This window comes from Poeciliopsis prolifica, unplaced genomic scaffold (genome assembly GCF_027474105.1).
Source record: "Poeciliopsis prolifica strain line A6 unplaced genomic scaffold, Auburn_PproV2 SCAFFOLD015, whole genome shotgun sequence".
NCBI lineage: Eukaryota > Metazoa > Chordata > Actinopteri > Cyprinodontiformes > Poeciliidae > Poeciliopsis > Poeciliopsis prolifica.
The window spans coordinates 1,123,955-1,144,424 of record NW_026562390.1 but is presented as its reverse complement, the minus strand read 5'-3'; the positions used below and the strand labels follow the sequence as shown (position 1 = coordinate 1,144,424).

The window sequence follows — 20,470 nt, the reverse complement described above, 5'->3', positions numbered from 1 at the left end:
TGCCAAAAAACGTCTGGGAAGTTGTTTTTTTAAGCGCTTGGCTTGTTCTTAGAAGCATGGGAGACTCAAATGAAGGTATAAAAACATGTAAAATGTGAATTTTTGATGAGTAGGTCCATTTAAGTAACTTACAGTGGCCAGCCCTCTCCGGTGGAGACGGTAAACAGCGTCAGAAAAGCCCAGAGAACATTATCATAGTGAAACTCATACTTCTTCCACTCTCTGGGCTGAGCCGTCACTTCCTCACGATCGTACTCCAGAAACTGACCCCTGCAAGGAAGTAGAGCGAATGACGGAAACTAAATAACAACCAAGAGGAAAATATGGGGGTGTGTGTTCTGCTAACTGTACCTGCAGTCTTTCTCCAGGCCTTTGGACTCGTCGGTGCAGTAGAAGAATTTGCCTTTGAAGAGCTGGACAGCGATAACGGCAAAGATGAACATGAAGAGGATGTAGACGATGAGGATGTTCAGGACGTTCTTCAGAGAGTTCACAACACAGTCGAACACAGCCTGAAAACGACAGACAAAAACAGACAGTCAGGAGCAAGCCTTCAGCTACACACAGCTAGCAGGAACAACATAGTTACAGCGAGAAACGTTCATGTTTTAACGAGATAAAAACACCAAGATGTTCTACTGTTACACCACTTCCTATTTAAAGACAGAATCTTTCAGTTTTAACGTTTTTGGTTCATTTTAGTTAGTTGTTCTGTTTTCAGTGATTGTGTTGATGTCGCCTCACTGTCGCTTTAATTTGCCCTTCAGCAACAAATAAGATTTTGAATGAAATTTTAACTTGAATTGATTTTATGTCAACATTAATTCTCTACTATACAAGATAGAAAAAGATATATCAGCTAACTAGATAGCTAACAGGGATTAACTAGCTAGACAGTTAATTTAGATTAACTAGATAACTAGTTAACTTCGATCAACTATATGACGAGATAGATTAGCTATCTGAATTGATAGCCATCTATCTAAGTAGGCAGTTGGTTGGTTGGTTGGACAGATAAAAAGCTAGCTAGCTAGCTAACTAGATATGTCTCTCTAGACAGCTGGCTAACAGGAAGGTTTGTGTTCCCGTGTTTTCCTCTTTCAGATTTCTTTCTGTCTGCTCGACCATCATGTCTGTACTCAGGATGAAGAGTTTCGTTGATCTGTCCTGACATGCAATCCAACCAATGAACCTGCTGCTGCATGAGTGACGTTCATCAGGAGCATATTCTTCCTTTCCTCGACTAGCAGCGCTCCGTCCATCTGTCTCACTCCTTCACTTCTATCACTCCTGTGAGAGGCTTCACTTTGGGACGATCAGCAAAGGGAAGCTGTTGTCATTTCTCTGTCTTGTTTTGTTAAAAAAACGTCTGCTGCTGTTGTTGATTTATGTTGGTCAAACTTAACATGATTGGTTGAGAAATACTTAACTCATAAAATATCTGGAGGGAAATTTTCAATTAAATATTAAAAACAAAAATTGTCCTCATCTACTTCCGGTTGTCGTCTTCTTTGTCATTTCTGCCAGTAGTAATATGTGGTTATTTAAATTGGAAGGAAGTCATAAAAGCCCAGGCGCAGTGAGTGTCTTTTTGTTTTTAAGAAAATAATTTTTTAAAAACATTTCTGAGAAAAAATGTTCAAATTCGGAAGAAAGAAAAATCTGAATGTTAACATTTTTGTTAAGAGTTTTGCCAGTGAAATTAGAAATATGAGGACATGTCAGAATTCTGCAAATAAATTTGAAAGTGTAAAATTAACACAAATTTTGAAAATAATGTTGAAATTCTGAGGAAAAAGTCAAAATTCACAGATTAACTTTTGGTATTAACGTCCCAATTTTGAGAAAAGAAATGAGTAATTTTTTTTATTAATATTAAGGAATAATTGACTTAGAACAAGCTCTTATATTTTGCTGAAAAATTTGTTGTTTTAGTTTTGCCTCATTTAAAGTACAGTAACATATTTGTGCTAAAAACCAAAAATGCTTTTGTTTTTGCAGTGAATGTCTGTTTTACTCAGATGAAACTCGACCTTAGCAACAGTTTTCTTATTTTAGAAATTGTTACAATTATACTGTACAAAATGAAACTGAAGGTTTTTTCAGGCTTTGTGAAGATCTTCACAATCTGTCCTAAACCAAAGCTGGGAGTTTTTCTGATTACTTCCAGGCTGCGTCGCCGTACCTTCAGCTTCGGCAGCCGCTTGATGGTCTTCAGCGGTCGCAGGACTCGCAGCACGCGCAGGGATTTGATGGTGTTGATGTCTTTTCCCTTCGTTCCTCTGTGAGGAGCAAAAACGGCGTTAGATTGAGAGAAACGCTGCGATCGACTCAAGTTTGAACTTTCTCCATTCGATCAGTTTTGCACTGGTTCAGCAGGTAAACTGATCAGAGCTGTTAGCATTCAGTTAGTGGAGAACATGCAGTTCAGTGGATTATCAAACTCTACGGAGTTACAGTACAATTGTGTCTGTTCTTTGCTCCTGTGTTATAAAACTCGTCCTTCTTTTCTTTTGTTTACTTGCATTTTATTTACCACAAGATTTCGAAAAAGGATTGTGGTCAATGACAAAAAAAATCTAACATTTATTCTCAGAGTTTAGCAAATTTGTAAGAATTCAGAATAAAAGAAGCATAGGTTCAGGAAAAAAAATGTGAAAATTTTGAGATTAACATCAAAATTTAAAACATTAAAAAGTTTAAATTATAAGAAAAAGATGAACTTCTGGGAGAAAACGTCATAATTCTGAGACTGAGGTCGGTAATTATGAAAGAAAAGTCATAATTCTAATTAAAAATTTTCATTAATCTGAGATTAAGTCAGAATTCTCAAATTTATGTTGAAGTTTTTCTTCATAATTTTGATTTATGAGAAAAAAACTCAAAATGATCAAAGTCAAAAGTCTTACGAAAAAGTTTGAATTGTGGAATTTATATTTGAAAAGGTCAAAGGTTTGCAGTTAAAGTCGGAATCATATGATTAAAATTTGTTTGTTGCCAGATTTCTGGCAACAAATAATTCTCAGGTCATATTCAAAATCATGAGATTAAAAAATCAGAATTCAGAAAAAACTAAGAATTCTGGAATTTCAGTAAAATCTCTGATAAAAAATAAAAGAATTCTGTTTATTGTGGCACTAATCTTCTTCCATAGCAGAGGGCTGAGGACAGGAAATAAAAAGCTTTTTCACTTTGTTGATGGAACTCAAGTTGTTTGTATTATAAATATGTATTAATAACTGAAATGCAGCATAGAAACACAGGAAACAGACTTCCATAGAAAAGGGAAATAGACACAGAACAACTATCAAACACTGAGTGTTTATCAGTGTTTGCAAAGAGAAACATGCAATAAAAATATAAATGTACATCTCTATGTATGATTAAATAAGGAGTATCAGAGCAGATGCTGCCTTTATTTTATTTGCTTGACTGAATCCAGCCCTAAGCAGCGCTAAAGTGTTAGCATCTGCTCACCAGAAAACCAACAAAAATTCAGTATATTCAGATTTTTATCCTTTTTTATCATGACCTACCATCAAAAAGAGGAAGAAAAAAAGAAGTTGAGTCATTTCCATATAAAACTACAATAAACTTGAGTTTGTTCTTTGGCAAAAAGTGATAAATTCCACATATTGTGACTTTGGGAGTTTTCTTTAACAATAAAACATCATGCAGCGCTCATGCGTCTGAACATCATGCAGTCTCTGGTTTCTGTTACCATATTTAAAGGTCAGAACAGTCGAATAGATTTCAGAAGCTGAAGATGCTGCAGAGGGTTTTGACTCCTTCTCCATTTATCTCATTTTCAGAGCTCAACATTTTATCTTACAATCTAAAGTATAAGATAGACGACAGACAATGAAAGAAAAAGTAGCCAAAGTCCACAAAACCAAAAAATCCCATCCAAATGAACGGAGAAATACAGATTTATATCCTTCAGAGGATCAGAAGATCATCTGGCTGCTTGGAGAGAAAATCTAATAAATGTTTTTTTTATTATACTGTTGTGTTTTTGGGGGAAATACAAATTGAAATCAAAATTTGAAGCAATTTGTAAGAAAAACTGCTTTTTAAACCTCTCTAAAAAAACAGTAATCAATTTGTGTTTTTCTAGTTAAATATAAGGATGTTTATGGCCTGTTTGTAGCCTAGGAGGTGAAATAAAATTAAAAAACAACTGTTAGTTTAAATTGAAACAAGAGGCTGAACTTCTTTCCGTTCAGGGAGTAAAAGGCTTTAATCTCCTTCAGTTGACCTGACAAATCTTAAAACTGAGATTTTAGGAGTTTGTAGTCGGATAAAGACCAGCTGATGGATCAGATTGATTTAAAGAAATGCTTTTTACAGCAGATAAAGCTTCTGAAATCTATTTCATTCCCAATATTGTCTTCATAAGTCTAGTTTGTCAATATTGGCGCAGGAGGAGAAGAACGAGCAAAAACACAGAATATTTCCAAGAATTTTTGTTTAGTTTCTGCTGGAAAAATCTCAGCACACTTGAATTAAACTAGGATTCATACCTGTCGATATCAATAATTATTACTTTTTTTGCTTTAATTATCTGAAATCTTGTTATTTATTTTTAAGTTGATATGAGGCGCAGAGGGGAAACTTGAAACTGCTGCTGCGCCAGTTACTCAGCAGGTCGTTGCTGGGCAACCAAAGCTGGTGGGGGGACTAGAAACTGAGCATTAGCTTAGCAGGCTAAGAGGTTGAGCTGCTTTTAAATTAAAATAAAAAAGCCAGAATTCGGCCAATAAAGTCGGAATTGTACGATTAAAGAGAGAATTCAAAGAAACAATAAATCTAAATTCTGAGGAAAAAATTGGAATTCTAAGATTAACTTCAGACTTTTGATATTAAAGTCAAAATTATGAGAAGAAATTATGCAATTCAAGCAGGAGTTGACTTGAGTCAGAATTAATTTTGATTTAATTCTAAAATGAAGTGAAAATCATGAGAAAAAAGTCAGAAATCTGAGATTATTACATGGGAAAGCTGTTTTATTATAACTGGAATAATCTGCCAGTGGAACTAGTAATCTTTAATCAATATTAATAAATTATTTACTTAAACCAAGCTGAAAATGTATGGTTCATTTCAAGTGCACCAAGATATTTACACCAGAAATTAGACCAAAATGCTGGTAAACTGAGTTTTATGCAGTGAAGGTTGAGGTTTGGTCACTACAGGCACCTTCAGACTGGAGGTTTGTTAGGAGGTTGGGAATGGGAACGTTTCCCAGGAAATGTGCTTTTAAAATGGGACTGGGGGTAAATAGGGGCAGTTCCCACCTGGCCACACTTTGTTGTGATCTGATGAGGAAAAGAAATGATAAGCAAGCAGACAGCACAGAAAAATCACCAGCATAGAAAGAACTAAGCAAACATTTAAAGCACAGATTAAACAGACAAGAAGACTTTATTTAACCTAGCAGACTGAAAAGACGCTAAAGAAGACGGCTTGTTGAAATTAAACAAAAAAAAAAGCAACAGGCAGGTTTAATAAACTCTAAATTGAAGCTGCAGTGAGAGTAAATCACATTTATAAGTCAGGGTTGAATAACAGACAGTGATGATGATCATTTGTGTGACTGCTTTCACATTGCAAGGACGTTAAATCATAATTTTCATTACTTTTATCGTCTTTCATTTCTTTTTAGGAGCTCTTTTCCATCTTCATGCAGATTGTGTAACTGTCTTAGGAAAACCTCCAATCACATTCGTCTTCTGTGTTGGAGGGATAACAGCTAAAAAAACAACAATAAAACACAATTTTGGCTGATTTAAATGGAAAAATGTTTACATAAAAATCATATTGAGTTTGGATTCATCCATAAGAATGTTTTGCAGCGGCTCAGTCAAAGTAAAGACTGTCTGTTGGTTAAAATAACTTGAAAATTCAAATTTGCCAACAAATCCCAGCCTGTTTGGTCGAAGTGAATTGGAAAGCCAATGTGAACGCCAAGCGGACCGCAGACCGCTCCAAAACCAGAAGTGAACTACAGCACAGGGCATTCTGGGTAAATAAAATAAAAAGAAACACGAGAGTCTAGCGCTATTATTCATTTTTCAGAGGAATATTTGGGTGGAAAAAGTCAGTTACTCCACTGCATAGAGTTTATATAGTGACTTACAAAAGCTGGATTAGATAATATTGGACCTGCTGATATATCTGCTGTCAAAACATAAACCATCAAACCTTGCAATGTGAATGCAGTCAGTTTGACTGCTTCATGTGATTGATGAGAGGCGGTAAGAAAGACAAAATGAGAAGAAAATAGAAAATAATTCACTAATTTGTGCAAAACTAGAAAACAAGATATAAAATCTGGTAAAAATGTGTTTGGGTTGAACAACATTCACTCCGTTTATTATCAGTTTCAAAAAGATTACACCATGTTCCAAACTATTATGCAAAATTTCATATGTCATGAAGATTAAACTTTTTGTTGTGCCATTAAATCTACAGATGGTATTGTGTGTCGGGGCTCTTTGATTTCAGAGATCTGGGTTGATTAGTTTTTCTGCTGAGCTCAATTAAAGAAAATCTACTTGAGAAGGATGTTCCACATTATTAAGCAAGCCACAGGTTTCAACCTGCAAAGAAATCCAAGCAGAAACTTTCCACAAACACAAAAGTTCAATGGATGCAAGGATTGTGCAGGTGATACCAAAGAAGGGATGTTAACATATAACTCTGCGTATTAAAATGTTTTTGATTGAAATTGCTTTTGATTTTAGCGCATTTAATGCTGCATATTCAAAGAATGACCGTTTTCAACTTTTTATAATCCATAAAATGTTTAGAAAATCTGCTGTGCATAATAATTTGGAATTTTGAGTTTTTTATTTTTGAAATAAATACTGTTCTCTTGCGGAGTATTTTGGTCGATACCAAATCTTAAACGATCAATACGCCGGATGATTTTGATCCAGGTAATTACAGTTATGCAACCTGGATGTGCGCTTATATAACAAAAGCAGAGTAAATGCCAGTTTCTTCAATCATGACTCTGATGATAATGACAAAATGTGACATTTGCTCGAGACGTTTAGCTGCGAGACGAAGGCTGTAAACTCGAGCGACACCGGGTTGATGGACGTGAAGGGAAGCGAGAGGACACAGACGGAGAAGAAGCAAGAAAGAGCAGGCGTTACCCCATGAGGCTCCTGAGAGCGATCCGAGCCGGGAAACAAAGACAAAAGAGGACATAGAAGTGGCAGAGACCGACTCAGCAACAGAGAAAAGACGCAGAGAAGCAGCAGCAGCAATAAGACAGTAAAATCTGAGTCAGGGTCACAAAGCAGAACCTCAGGGTAAACAAAGCAGAAACAGACAAACAGGTGGAGAAATGTATTGATTTATTGACATTCCTCATAATATTTAAGAAATTAAGCTTTTTGTTGTTCATACACAACAATAGGCTTCACTGCAAGCCAAAAAGACAAAAAAAACTTTAAGATTTAGATTTAAAGAAAGCTGAAATAAACTGGAAAAACCCAAAGTTTAAATTGAGTTCATGCATTCAGCAGGGGAAACAAAATGACAAAACCAAAATCTGATCAAGCATTTTTGATGTAGTTTCTAATTTACGTAGCTTATTACTCTTCATATAAGACAAAACTACCTTATCAGTAACTTTTCAGCTTGTTTTAAATCAATAATACCTTAATATTGATGAAAAAGAAATTGTTCAACTTTTCACCAAACATTTTCAGATGTTATCAAGAAAAAATGATCTGAAAATAAGAACTTTTTCATCAATATTAAGGAATTAATTGCTTAAAAGAAACATTTCTTGCTGAAAACTTACTATAAATTAAGTTTGTATGATTTCAAAATGCATCAAGATATTTTCTCTAGAAACCAGACAAAAATACTTGGTAAGATTTTGTGTTTTTACAGTGAAATCTGCTGTTGAAACTTCATGCAAAGAAACAAGAGAAAAGCACTTCAGTTTATTAGTATGGCTTTTTTTTTCTTTTTTTAGCAACAAGGCAGTTTAAATTAATTTACACCATAAAACATAAAAAAGTCACTAATTATGAAACACAAAATATACATAAAATTCTATAATATTGCAATTTTAATAAATTTTCCAGTTATTGTTAATCAAAGGAGATTGAAAAGTATGGAATAACAGAAGATTTTAATATATTTTATTTCTAATTTATTCAGTGATTTATAAACTATAAGCATTAAAAACTGTGAATTTTCCAACTGAATACATTATCTTCAAAGTTCAGATTTTCCAGTTTAATACTGAAAAAGAAAGGAAATTATATGATAAACTATCTTTCTTTTTCATGGTCTACCAATAAATGTGCAAACAAATGAACGTTTTACTTCTGCAAAATGGGAAGCAATTACCTGACATTGTGTTGGGGGTCGACTGCAAAGCTACAATTACCTGACAAACAAAGCCTTAAAAGAGCCAATAAAGTCCTTCTGACCTTCGTCAACCACCGGTCGGTCAAAAACAAAGAGAAAGACTGAATTCAGAGCGGAAAAGAGAAATCTGAGCTGGAGGTGAAAGACGAATAACCGGCAGGTTACATAGAGCCTGAAGTTCAAGAGAATTACCCACAAAAACCAGGAGAAAAGTCAAAAAAAGGAGAAAACAAAGCAGCTAGAAACTATTTCAGTGAAGAGCTGTGGAGAAATTTAACGCAAGACGAAGTGGAAAGCAAACGCATCACAACAGGAAGTGACGAAAGCGACTTACGAGCAGGCGAAGGCCACCAGGGCGCCGCTGACCACGATGAAGTCCAGGATGTTCCAAAGGTCACGGAAATACGAGCCGGGGTGGAGGAGCAGGCCCAGGTCGATCATCTGGGGTCAGAGGTCAAACACCAAGAGAAAACAACCGACAAGCAGAGAAGTTATATTAAAAAAATGATATGAATTAGAGTTAAAATGAGAGACAAAAGAAAAGGACATTAAGTATCAATGGAAACTGTTGTGGAAATGTCTTTATCAGATACTAGATGACAAACTTTTCATTATAATTTCTTCTTGATTAGAGAAAAATATGTAATATTTGGTATTAATACCATAAATGTAAGTTTATTTGTTCTTATTTTTTTGGCAGGAGTTTTTGGTCTTTTTCTTGTCAGAAACTTTTCAGTTTCTTGTTTACTAAACAATCAGAAAATGATCATCGGAAATAACACTAAAATAAATTATTTTTACTTGTATTTTATAAAAACATAATATATAAAAAAGCAACGAACTGCTGGTGGAGAAGCAGCTTCAAGTGATGACGGTTTTATGTCTTGTTTATGACGGTTTTATGTCATGTTTATGACGGCGTCATAAGTCTCGTTCACAATCTGTCAAATAAAGTGTTACCATATAGAACCCAATTCAAATGAACTGAAGTTTGTGTTGGTAAAACGTGTTTATTATGTGCTAACAATGATTATTTCTTCAGCCCTTCTCACCTTTATCACCATCTCAAACGTGAAGACTCCAGTAAAAACATAGTCCAGGTACTTCAGAGCCTGAAAACACAGCAAAAACATTTCAGTCGACTCGTCAGAAGCTCTTCCTTGGAGCATGGTCCGCTAATGTTTATCCTGCCAGGTCTCAGGTTCTGTTTGCTTTGCACTCTTCTGCTCAAACACACAAAACACGTACACACACCTTCACCTCGGCTTGCCTCTGAGGCCCTGACTGAAATGCTAATTAGCTGTGCTTGTCTGTCAGAAAGAAAAGCTCAGGCCACTTGTCTGCGCGCATCTGTTCCCAACGTGGGCCAGCATGCCACACGTGGGAATCAAGAGAAGTAGCTGATTGAACTGGATGTGTGCCACACTCTCTCATGGTCAGTCCAGGTCGCACGGCTGCACCTACAATACTTTAATAAAGCGCTTTGGTTTTGCGTTTCCTTCACTTGACAGTAGAGTCTGAATGAATCAGCTAGAAGGGGAGATATTTATGCATTCGCTCGCATCACCGCGCACATTTTCATACAAATACTCGTCGCCCCAGATGTTTATTTCTGAGTCTTGACTCACGATGTTGCGGTCGGCGTTGGCCTCCACCGGGTCCTCGGCGGCCAGCGTGATGCTGCTCATGGTGATGACGATCAGGATGCACATCTCAAAGTAGCGCAGATTGACCACGTAGTGACACAGGCGCCGCACCCTGCAACACCAACCGCACAGAAAACTGCTGCTGCGTGGCTGGTACACACACATTTCAGCCCCATGTCAACCGTTTTTAATCCACACGTGCTGGATCCTTATGGATTATGAGCTACGGTGGTCCAGAAGGGTCAAATAAATGAAAAGGCTACAGTGGAAGTGGTGCTGAAACAAAAGTTACGATAACCCTCCAACATGTCTTCCATTTTAGCAGAATTTCTGTTGTAGCTTTTTGCCGTTGTGATGTCGTGTTTGACTGTTGTGTTGTGACTTTTTCTTTTGTGTTGCTTAATGCTTCTGTTTTGTATATTTTTTTATTCTGTTGTAGCTTTTGCTGTTGTGTTGTTTTGTTCTTGTTTGTACCTGTTTTACCGCTGAATTGTAGATTTTAGTTGCGTAGCCTTTGACTGTTGTGACTTTTTGTTGCTTTGATTTTTGTATTTTTTTCTTTTGCCGAATCAAAGTTTAGATGCATTTGCATTGAAGTAATTTTGACATCTACAATTTCTGTCAGGTTTGTTTGGTGCAGATTAAATATTACATCGTTAATTATTCACCGTGACGATCCAGAAGTTAGAAATACTGAACAAAATCTGAGTTTCTGCTGGCATGAAGAGGAGTCCCTCAGGGCTCCATTTCAGGACCCCGACTCTTCACTCTATGCATAAATAATTTTTGGGACAGTTTACCAAAAGCTTCATTTTTATGCTGATGACATAACCATCCATTAATTATTCACTTGAATTCTCCAGTGAGTCTTTATTGTTGCTCCATTCAATTTATAAAAACTGAAGTTTGTTTCATACTGAAACAAAATTTTACTTATTTGTTTCTAGTTTCATAAAATCAAAGAAGCTAATATAAATCTTAACTCGCAACATGATCAGACAGTTGCATCTGAAATTAGATTTAATTTGTAGAAATGTATTCCCACTTTCTGCCTCTCTATGCAGCTATAGAGGTCGATACTGTTTACTAATGTTCTCCTAGTTTTATTACTGGATGTGGAAATTATGCATTTCATTATTCAGATCTGCTGCTGTTAAATCGCCCTGCTAGTTTGTCCCCAACATTCCCACAGGACGGTTTTTAAAGCACAGAGTTCTGCTCGGGCTGCTTCCCTTTCATCTGTGTGAATTTGTAAAGACCACAAACAGTGAGGTCTGCAAACGGCAGATATTTCACAAACGCCTGTTCCCAGAGTCGGAGCATAATTAGAAATAATGGTGTTGAAATAAGCAGCATCTGCTTCCAGGAATACCATTAAAAAAGGACAAAATCGTCAGAACTGGTACGGTTGCTCTTTGTTTTCCCCCCGGGATTTTTCTCTTCAGTTGTTGATGTTGTATATTAACTGTAGCTGTTTGTTTACATCTTGTATTTGTTGTATGTTTTATTAATTTTGTACATATAAATGTACATAAATTTATACTCTAAGTTTTTCATACTGTTTAATTCCGTCTGTTTTTATCGTGTTTAATCGTTGCTACCCAAATGTTTGTTCTATTTTGCACCAACATAAAAATAAAAGTGTCAGTAAGAAGTAAATCTGATACATGAAGGACACAGAAAACAAGATCTGCCATCAAAAATGTTGATTTTTCCAAAACTATTTTCATCTTATCTCAACTCTAATCTAATAATATGCACAGGCATTTTTTATGCAGAATAAAAGAAAGGATAAGTTTTTAAACTCATATTATGAATGTACTGAAAGTACTTTAAGTATGTTACGTGTTGGAACCTACGGGTTTGTTTGTCCGAAGACGAACATGGAGCTGTAGGGGAGAATCTGCCGCGGCCCCTGAGCCGCCTCCTCCTCTTCCAGGTCCTTCTTCTCCTCACTGAGCTGGAAGTTGCCACAATCGATGCTGTTCACTGGTGCAAAGCAACAGAAAATATAAATATCCCTCATTTACAGAAACATGAAGACAAAACAGCAATAAAGAAACACAAGCTGTTGGTTATTGTAGGATTTGCTTAATTTGTTCCGCATTAGAGGCTTTAAATACATGATTCACACAGATCTGGAGGCTAAAAACCAAAAAACAATAAAAACTTTGTTATTAATTTGAGAAGTAATTTACTGCTGTGTCTAAATTAACATAAGTTCACAAACTCCAAGTTCTTGCATCTAAGAGCTACTGAATCAGGCTAACAGTTGCTAAGAGTCAAGCTATCAGATGCTAAGAGCCAAAACTTAGAGTCAAGCTTACAGCTGGAAGATAACAGCTACATATGATTAAAGCTTCTCAAAGCTAAGCTGACAGTTCTTAAGATTAAAGCGAGCGGCTACCCTGGATCAAGCTAACAGATACACAATTTTTTTTACTGAATATCTCGTTTTTTGAGAAATGCTGCCCTCACTGGGAATGATGGTGGTTTCTCCGGGCGGCGCGGTGACGGTGACGGGGATGTGGATGGCGTTGCTGTTCAGGGCGGCCTGGCTGGCTCTGGTCGAGTTCTTCTGGTTGTCGGCGTCTTCCTGTTTTTCACTGGGCGTCAAGCTGCTTCGCTTCAGCTGCAACGGACTCCCAGCCAGGCTGTCGTCCTCCGAATCGGCCTGTTTGTCCCTGGGAAAAACCGTGAAATGTATCTAAATCTAAATGAGTTTCATAACAGAAACTTCTAACCTAAACTCAGTGAACAAAAGTGATTTGGACACATTTTATTTTTTGTTATTTTTATGGATTATTGTCAATTTGGTCCTTAAAATACCAACATTTCCACACAACTTTACATTTTGGTCCATCTGATGATGTAATTTTTAAATGACTGATCATTTGATCAGTTGCTCAGTACTTCAGTCGACGTTTTACCAAATACTTTTTAACTCTCAAGTAACTTCGTGGGAGGATACTTTCTACTTTTACTTGAGTAAAAATATGTTGCGACTCTTGAGAGCACATTTTGGGTTCTCTGCCCACCTCTGCATGCGTGAGCAGCGCAACTTCTTCTCCCCGGTGTCTCCTCTCCCTTTCCCGTCGTCTTGCGCTCCGTTCGTCAGTCGGCCGTTTCCTTCCTTCGGCTTGCGGCGGGAGTTGTGGTGCCGATGGCCTCTCACCTCCTCCGGTGACCCGGTTTGGGGGCGGAGCCTCTCTCTGTCCTGGGCAGCGTCGGCGTTGTGCTCCCTGCTGTGGCGCCGGACCCCCGGGCCGTCGCATCCGTCCCCGTTCCGCTCGCGGTGGTGGTGGCGCCTCCGGGAGTGGAAGCTGTCCCTGAGGCCGGGCCCCGCCGCCTCCTCCGGCGCGCCGGCTCGGGGCTGGTCGCCGTTCTTGTCTTCCAGGACGAGCGGCCGGTCGGTGTGCGTCTTCATGTCGGGGTGCAGGTGGAGGGCGCCGGAGGCGGCGAGGCGCTCGTCCGGGTCCAGCTCGTTGAACAGCGCCTCGGTGCTTGTCTTCAAGTTGTGCTTCCTCAGCTGGTTGGTCCGCTGCTCCCACACCGACATGGCCTTTGCAGAACGCTGCTGCTCCTTGCTGCAAGCATCCAACCAAAACACGATGAGTAAATCTCAGATTCTGATGAGTTCTGATGGGCCGGAGCCATGACATCTGAGGCTGACACATTCCCAGAGAAGCGTCTGGATGAGCAGAAACAGAAGATTTAGGTCGATGGATGGCGAGTTAAACGATCACATGAAGAGGAAAATGAAGAAACGTTTCCACTGCTAATGCTAAAGCTAAGGCTAACGCTAATGCTTAAGTTACATTCACACAGCAGGAAAACCTGAATTTGGTTTTTTCACACCAGTCTGAACTGAGGTTGATATACGTAACTAAAACTAATAAAATACAGGTTAATATAGTAAACTAAGGCTAACAAATTAAACTTATCATTAACTAAAATAACTTATTGTTAATTAAAACTAACAAAATAAACTTATAGTGAACTAACACTAAGACAATAAAGGTTATTATCTTTAACTAACATTAACAAAATGAGTATTATTATTGTTGTTATCAATGCTTCATTTGCCTATCAAGATGGCGGATCACTTTCAGTTCCAACTTGTGGGAGCTTTGTATGATCAGTTTGAACTACCACACAAAAAATATAAAAAGGGAATTGAACGCCAAGACCTGCTGTGTGAACGTAGCCTGATGGTCTGATACATGGATCCTAGGACGTTCCAGCTGAATAACGGAAAAACGCTAAATTGTTTACTAAACTCTGGCTGCCTAGCAACAACATGTTGCAACTGATGCAGCAGCAGTTTCAAGTTTCCTCACTGTGCCTCCTTTATTAACTGCTTAAATTTTAAAAACGATGTGGAGAGAAAACTGGATAAAACAGGAAAGGTCCTGGCCACAGTTTGGTAACATCTTAGATATTTAGAACAAAACTAATCAATAATTATCAATATTGATATGATATGAAACTTATGTATCGTGATACGTTTTTCTGCCTTATGTGCACCAACATAGTCAAATGGGTCCATCTGCCGTTGTCTGTGGCGTTTGTGAAGTTTTCATGGTCGTCTTTTCACTGTTGACTCAGTTCTGTCAGGTTTGGACCATATTTGTGAAGGATTTTCCTGTTTGTTGTGGTGTACCTCAGGGATCCATGTTGGTTCCCATTTTGTTTTGGACAGAACCTCTAGGATCCATTTTCAGTAACCGGGATAAAACTCCTGCTCAGGATAAATTAATGACATGCATTCAATTAGCAGCATGTCTGCTGCCTTCACCCCTAAATGTAATGGAAGAAACAAGGTTGTGCTTCAGTTTTACCAACATTCATCGAAGAGATATTTCATGTAAGTGTTCTGTTACATGATATATGATGAAAAAAATATGAACAATTTGCACACATGCATTTTAAAAATGATTAAAACATTGAGCTATCTTAGCAGTCCAGACTGTCTGTAAGGGATGACTGTACATGGAACCATTTTCTATATGGTCACCTGTATTTCAAGACATGTCGAGTGGGGGAGCAGTAGACTGTATAACTCCTAAAAGACACAGACAGAGAAAACACAGGAACCAGACTGACAGGTCAAACACACACAGACAGGGAGGTTTGGTTCGGCTGCACTGGACAGATATCAACACTGACAGGACTGCAGTGGTCATTTGTTGGAAACAAGACAAAAAACAATAGGAGAACGTGCATAAATGTTTACATCTCATAAATAAATTTAAACCTAATTAGAATAAATTGATAGCAACATATAACATGTCTAATATTCAATCTATTGTAAGACTTTTGTGAAGCAAAGTTGCTGGAATCAACTGACTCGCTTGCTAGCAACGTCCTTCTGAGTAACTGACGCAGCAGCATTTTCAAGTTTCCCCACTGCGCCTCATAACGGCTTAAAAATAAAAAAACGGATAAAACAGGGAAGGTCACAACAGTTTGGTAGAATTTCAAATATTCTGAACAAAAAACTAATAGATAATTATCAATATCGACTGTTTTTAAACACTTATAGTGAAATGTTTGTCAGTCACATTGTACAGAAATGATTTAGAAGTTTAACAAATAGCTTCTTTCAGGAATTTAACAGTAATTTATTAATTTTACAGAGTGAGAATTATTTCAAATAAATATGATAATTGTGGCTTATAGTTAATAAAAACCTTAGAATTATGTTTTTGGATTTTTTTGGTTCTTTTGAAGGTCATAACAAACCGTTTCTAAAGTAAAAATCCTTTCTAATTTCTCAGAAACTGGATTTTAGGTTTTTATGAGTTTCCAATGCTCCACTGTGACCAACAAAGAGCAGATTACCGATGTTTGAGCGGCTTCTTGGTTACTTTATCCCAGCGTCATGTCCGGGGGTCTGCCATGGCAAACGCACTGGAAATGTCAAACTACTTTTGCTGACAGCAACACTGGGAAATTAAGCTTTTATAAACAAATTACTGGGATCAGAGCGCACAGAACAGATGAATTACTGGAGACACCAACAAAGATGAGCTGTAGAAACACTAGTTACTGTCACTTTACACTCCAGCTCTTTATATAATGAACTAAACCCAACATTTTGCTCCTTCTAGCAATATTAAAGGTTAGCTTTCAGAAGCTTACGTCTAAAGCAGGAGAAAACAAGTAGGAGAGTGGGAAAGATTCATTTTAAGAACAGGATAAAGTGTCAATGGTATAATGGGAGGAATTAAGCGATGGAGAGAGAAGAAAGGACAAAAGGAAGGAAAGAAAGGAAGGAGCAGAAAATTGAGAGAGCGATAACTCACGGTGACTGAATGCTGGTGACGGACGACCTGCGAGAGAGTGCATCTCGATTTTGCTTTACAAAACTGTACATGCAGAACAAAAACAAAAGGAAAAGAATGAGACGAGAACTGTGGGCGGGACAGGTGGACGGTGTGTTTACCTGTCGGTGCCGTCCACCTGTCCCTACACTACGTGATTCACACTGTTTCTATGAAGCTGCTCTGAAAACACAACGGCAACCTGAGCCAGACCCGGAACCGGTCGACAAAATCAAAAACCGTCCAGGAGTTTCATTCCAGAGCGGGAACATTTAGGGCCATTGTAGATAGAACAAACATTTTTTAATAATCTGGAATTTATTTTGTGAGTGAGCTCAGACATTTTCTAAAAGAAAAAAGTTTGAAAACACAAAAATCTTGAACTTTTGGAAACAGGATTAGCACCAACTGCTACATGACATTATTGTTAGCATTGTAGTACAGCTAGCTGCAGCAAGAAGCAACTGTAGCAACGCTACCTGCTACATGATGTTATTGATTGAGTACAAAAAGCCTGGGATTAGCCATATAGCAAAGATAAATGTTACAGGGAGTTATTATTAGCACTCATGGACCGTTAGCTTGCAGCAAAATCCAGGATTAGCATCCCTGATGCAAACTCAGAATATTTGCACCAAATTATGGAATCAACATTTCCAAAAAGTCCTGAATTAATTCTTTACTGCACTGTGAGCTGGAAAAGGATTTGGGAATGAAACGCTGAGATTTTTCTCAACAGGAATCAAACAAAAACAAAACCACAAGACTTTTAGCATAAGAGTCAACAACCAAAGGAAATCTTTCTGACATGCAGAAACCAAACGCACAACATGCACAACAACGAAGGAGAACGACTGGGAAGCAAAACACCTGGAGATATTCAGCTGAAGGTCTACATGACGTCAATCTCAGTGGGGATAATGGCAATTAAGGAGCAAAGATAATCAATTAGTCACATGAGACTGTGAAACTTATGAAAACAATAATATAAAAGCTGGGCAAACATCAAAACTGAAAAGCAGCAAATCCAATATTATGGAGCTCATCCTGACCTTTAACCTTTCTGCTTTTTTTTTAAAGTGAACAGATTAGATGACATGAAGCATGTTTGCTCCTATTTTTACATTAAAGCTACAAATTCTCCTAGTAGGCAGTTAGTCTTTAAGTCTCTGTCTGGGAGACTTAATCAGGAATATCCTGAAACTGGTTTCCAGTTCAGGCAGTTACTGCAGCGCATATGGAACAATATTGATGGAAAAATATTAGGAGTAAATTCCTGCCTAAAAAACTTAGAAACTTTCAGGTTAACTATAGAAAAGCATTTCAGTCATAAAAATGTAACATTTGCTGAAGCACTCAGAAATGTTGAAACTATTTTCACAAAAAAACTGAAAACAAACAAAAAAAACGTTGAAATTTCTGTTTGAAAAGTTGAAAATTTACTAGACAAAAAAGAAAATTTGAGATTAATCTAAAAAATTAATCGAAGATAGATTAAAATTTCTGAGTTTCAAAAATTGAAAAACTGCCAGAAAAAAAATCTAAAATTTTGAGATTAGTGTCAGATTTTATTTGAAAGAAAACGTTAAAAAATTGAGAAAACTTAAAAAAGTAAAAAAAAAAAAGTTAAACTTTTGAAACTATTCTTTTTGAAATTTTGAAGTTTTTCCTAGAACATTTTCTTCATTTTCTTCTAGAAATTTACTAAAATTACTCAAAAAATGTCAGACTTTTTTTTGGCAGAAACGTACTCCCATATTTTTCTGTCGTTGTAAAACTCACCATGTATATTACAATACATTACTTTAATGTACTGTAATAACATTTGCGATATTCATTTACAAAGCTAATTTTATCCTGATATTTTTGACATCTAAAAAATAAACGGTGGAATATCTGTGGAACAGGAAGCAACAGAAAGGAGAGAAAAAACTGTTTTTTTTAGTGAAATGTTAATTAAGAACAGCAGCAAAACAAACAATTAGGTGAAAGCTGTTAGTAGAAACGGGTAGTGCTTCCTTAATTGCAGATAAAGTTGGAGAAGACAACAGCCAGAGCGCGGTCATAACGGGGAGAAGATGAGGAGAAATGCAAACAGACAAAAACACGTTTCTGAGACAGAGAGGGGAAAACATCCAGAGAGAGAAATATAGAAAAGCAAACATATTTCCCTCCACTTTGGGAGCAAACAGAGCTAGAAGGAGACAGAAACTTACGCAGCGATGGAAATGTTGGCGGCTGACATCGGGCTGACTTCTTTTACTTCCAGAGCTTTCTGCAGAGCGAGCTTCTTATTGGCTGCTTCCTCCTGCTCCTCTTCATCCTGCCAAGCCAAAGCCCAGGTTTCACGTCTCACAGCTGGATGTCATGAGGAAAATATAAAAAACGCTTTCTGTTGGCGATTTCTGAGCTCACCTTCGTCAGCTCTTGGGCGTTGGCCAGGTTATCAACAGCGATGGCCAAGAAGACGTTCAGCAGAGTGTCTGAATCACAGCTCAGGAAAAAAGATACACAGAGTTCATGCATTGTGAGAAAATGCAGATAAGGATGGAAAAGGATGAATTGTGCACATTAAATTAGAAATCTGTGCAAAAATGATCAGTTTTTAATGACTGCAGTAAAACTGAATTAGAAATATTTTTCTTTTTGTGCGCTTCTGAGCTGCATTCAAAATGACAACATTTCTCTTTGTCATCATGGCTTGAGTGTTAGCACAGCTAGCTATTCAATTAGCACTGCTGGCTATTTTTGCCTCAGATTTAAGTTCTGTTGTTGCAACGAAGCGGATACAGTTTCCAAAGAGCGTGAGGACGATGAAGTAGATGGAGGAGAACATCCCACGCCGAACGCCGCCCTGAGACTCGATGCCGTGGTACATGACGGCGTTCCAGTCCTCGCCGGTCAGGATCTGAGGAAAACGCAGGCTGCTTGGTAAAATCACTTCACAGAGCAAAGGGGGATGAGCACAGACTAATTTAAGGATTATCACAGAGCTCATCTGGGGACAAAAGAGATTATTTTAAGCTAATATGAATTCAGATAAAGAGCTTTGTTTGGCCATTTTTCTGTGGTTATTTTACCTGGAACACAGTGAGGATGGCTGCTGGGAAGGTATCAAAGTTTGTTGTTGGTGTCTCATCTTCAAAGTTAAACCTGGGAAATCAGAAACGCCTCATTAAAAAGAAAATTACAAAGCTAAAAAACAAAACAAAACCTACAAATATAATGTTTCTGTGGGATTTAAAACCAATAATATGAAAATCAGTTTGACATTTATAAACGTATGAGTAACAAGGCGAAACACTAAAACATAAACCCAATTTCTTCTCCTTATGTCAGGTTAAATAAAACCAAACATTGCTGTTCATTTTTTATAGTGTAGCTTTACAGTTTCCTGAAATTCCTTCCAACTCCTTGTAAATATTTTTCCACAGATAGTTTTTTTTAAGTGCAGCAGACGACTAAACTCATTTAAGATAAAATACAGTATTTAAAGTCCTGGTGGGGTTTTCACAGCGATGGATTAAACATTCTCCTTCCCGGTTGCATCCCTCCATCGTCTTTTCCGTTTATTCCCACCTTCCCTTCCATTCCTCCCGTTCTTCTTCTTCTTCTCTTCGGGGATTAGCAGCGCTGAGCGGCGAGCGTGTTGCTCTGTTTATCCTGATAATGGGGATTGGGAGCGCGACCACGGAGACTCCATTACCGCCACCCTGGGAACCGGAGTCACATGACGCTCAGTTTGCTCCCAGCAGCTTCATCTAATCCTCAACACAATGGCAGCAGGTTTTTAGTTTTTATGGCGAACCAACGGGAGGAGGAGGCTTAATGCCGAGCCGGAGCGGTTCTGGTTCTACAGGAGGAAGACGGACCCAGGCTGAGGTTTGATTTGGACCAGCAAGGATCCTGTAGAGCAGCTGGGAGGAAAAACGGCTAACTGGACATTCAGACCAGTCCAACCAGCTTCAACGTCGTCACTTAAATCTACTTTTTCAATTATGATACTAAATCATGTGATTGGCATGAAAACAAAACATTTGGCATTTTTCCAATGATTTGGAAGGACTGATCTCCACAGATCAATCTCTTTTCTTTCTAATC

The 20,470-nt window shown here is 37.7% G+C and overlaps 1 protein-coding gene across 2 annotated transcripts in view; it reads right to left on the bottom strand.

The window, feature by feature from the left end:
- The window catches only part of cacna1bb (calcium channel, voltage-dependent, N type, alpha 1B subunit, b), a 100,575-nt gene that overhangs the window by 24,931 nt on the left and 55,174 nt on the right, over positions 1–20,470 (bottom strand). Inside the window, exons 14-27 of one of the 2 annotated variants that reach the window (XM_055040595.1) lie at positions 19,450–19,522; positions 19,160–19,277; positions 18,785–18,852; positions 18,586–18,692; positions 16,352–16,414; positions 13,082–13,630; positions 12,522–12,727; positions 11,903–12,032; positions 10,026–10,155; positions 9,450–9,509; positions 8,732–8,838; positions 2,186–2,282; positions 352–512; positions 133–270 (exon numbers count right to left, since the gene is read on the bottom strand). In XM_055040595.1, the coding sequence (XP_054896570.1) occupies positions 133–270; positions 352–512; positions 2,186–2,282; positions 8,732–8,838; positions 9,450–9,509; positions 10,026–10,155; positions 11,903–12,032; positions 12,522–12,727; positions 13,082–13,630; positions 16,352–16,414; positions 18,586–18,692; positions 18,785–18,852; positions 19,160–19,277; positions 19,450–19,522 (2,007 nt within the window). The remainder of the gene's footprint in view (positions 1–132; positions 271–351; positions 513–2,185; positions 2,283–8,731; positions 8,839–9,449; positions 9,510–10,025; positions 10,156–11,902; positions 12,033–12,521; positions 12,728–13,081; positions 13,631–16,351; positions 16,415–18,585; positions 18,693–18,784; positions 18,853–19,159; positions 19,278–19,449; positions 19,523–20,470) is intronic. The other variant, XM_055040596.1, reaches the window with a different exon arrangement.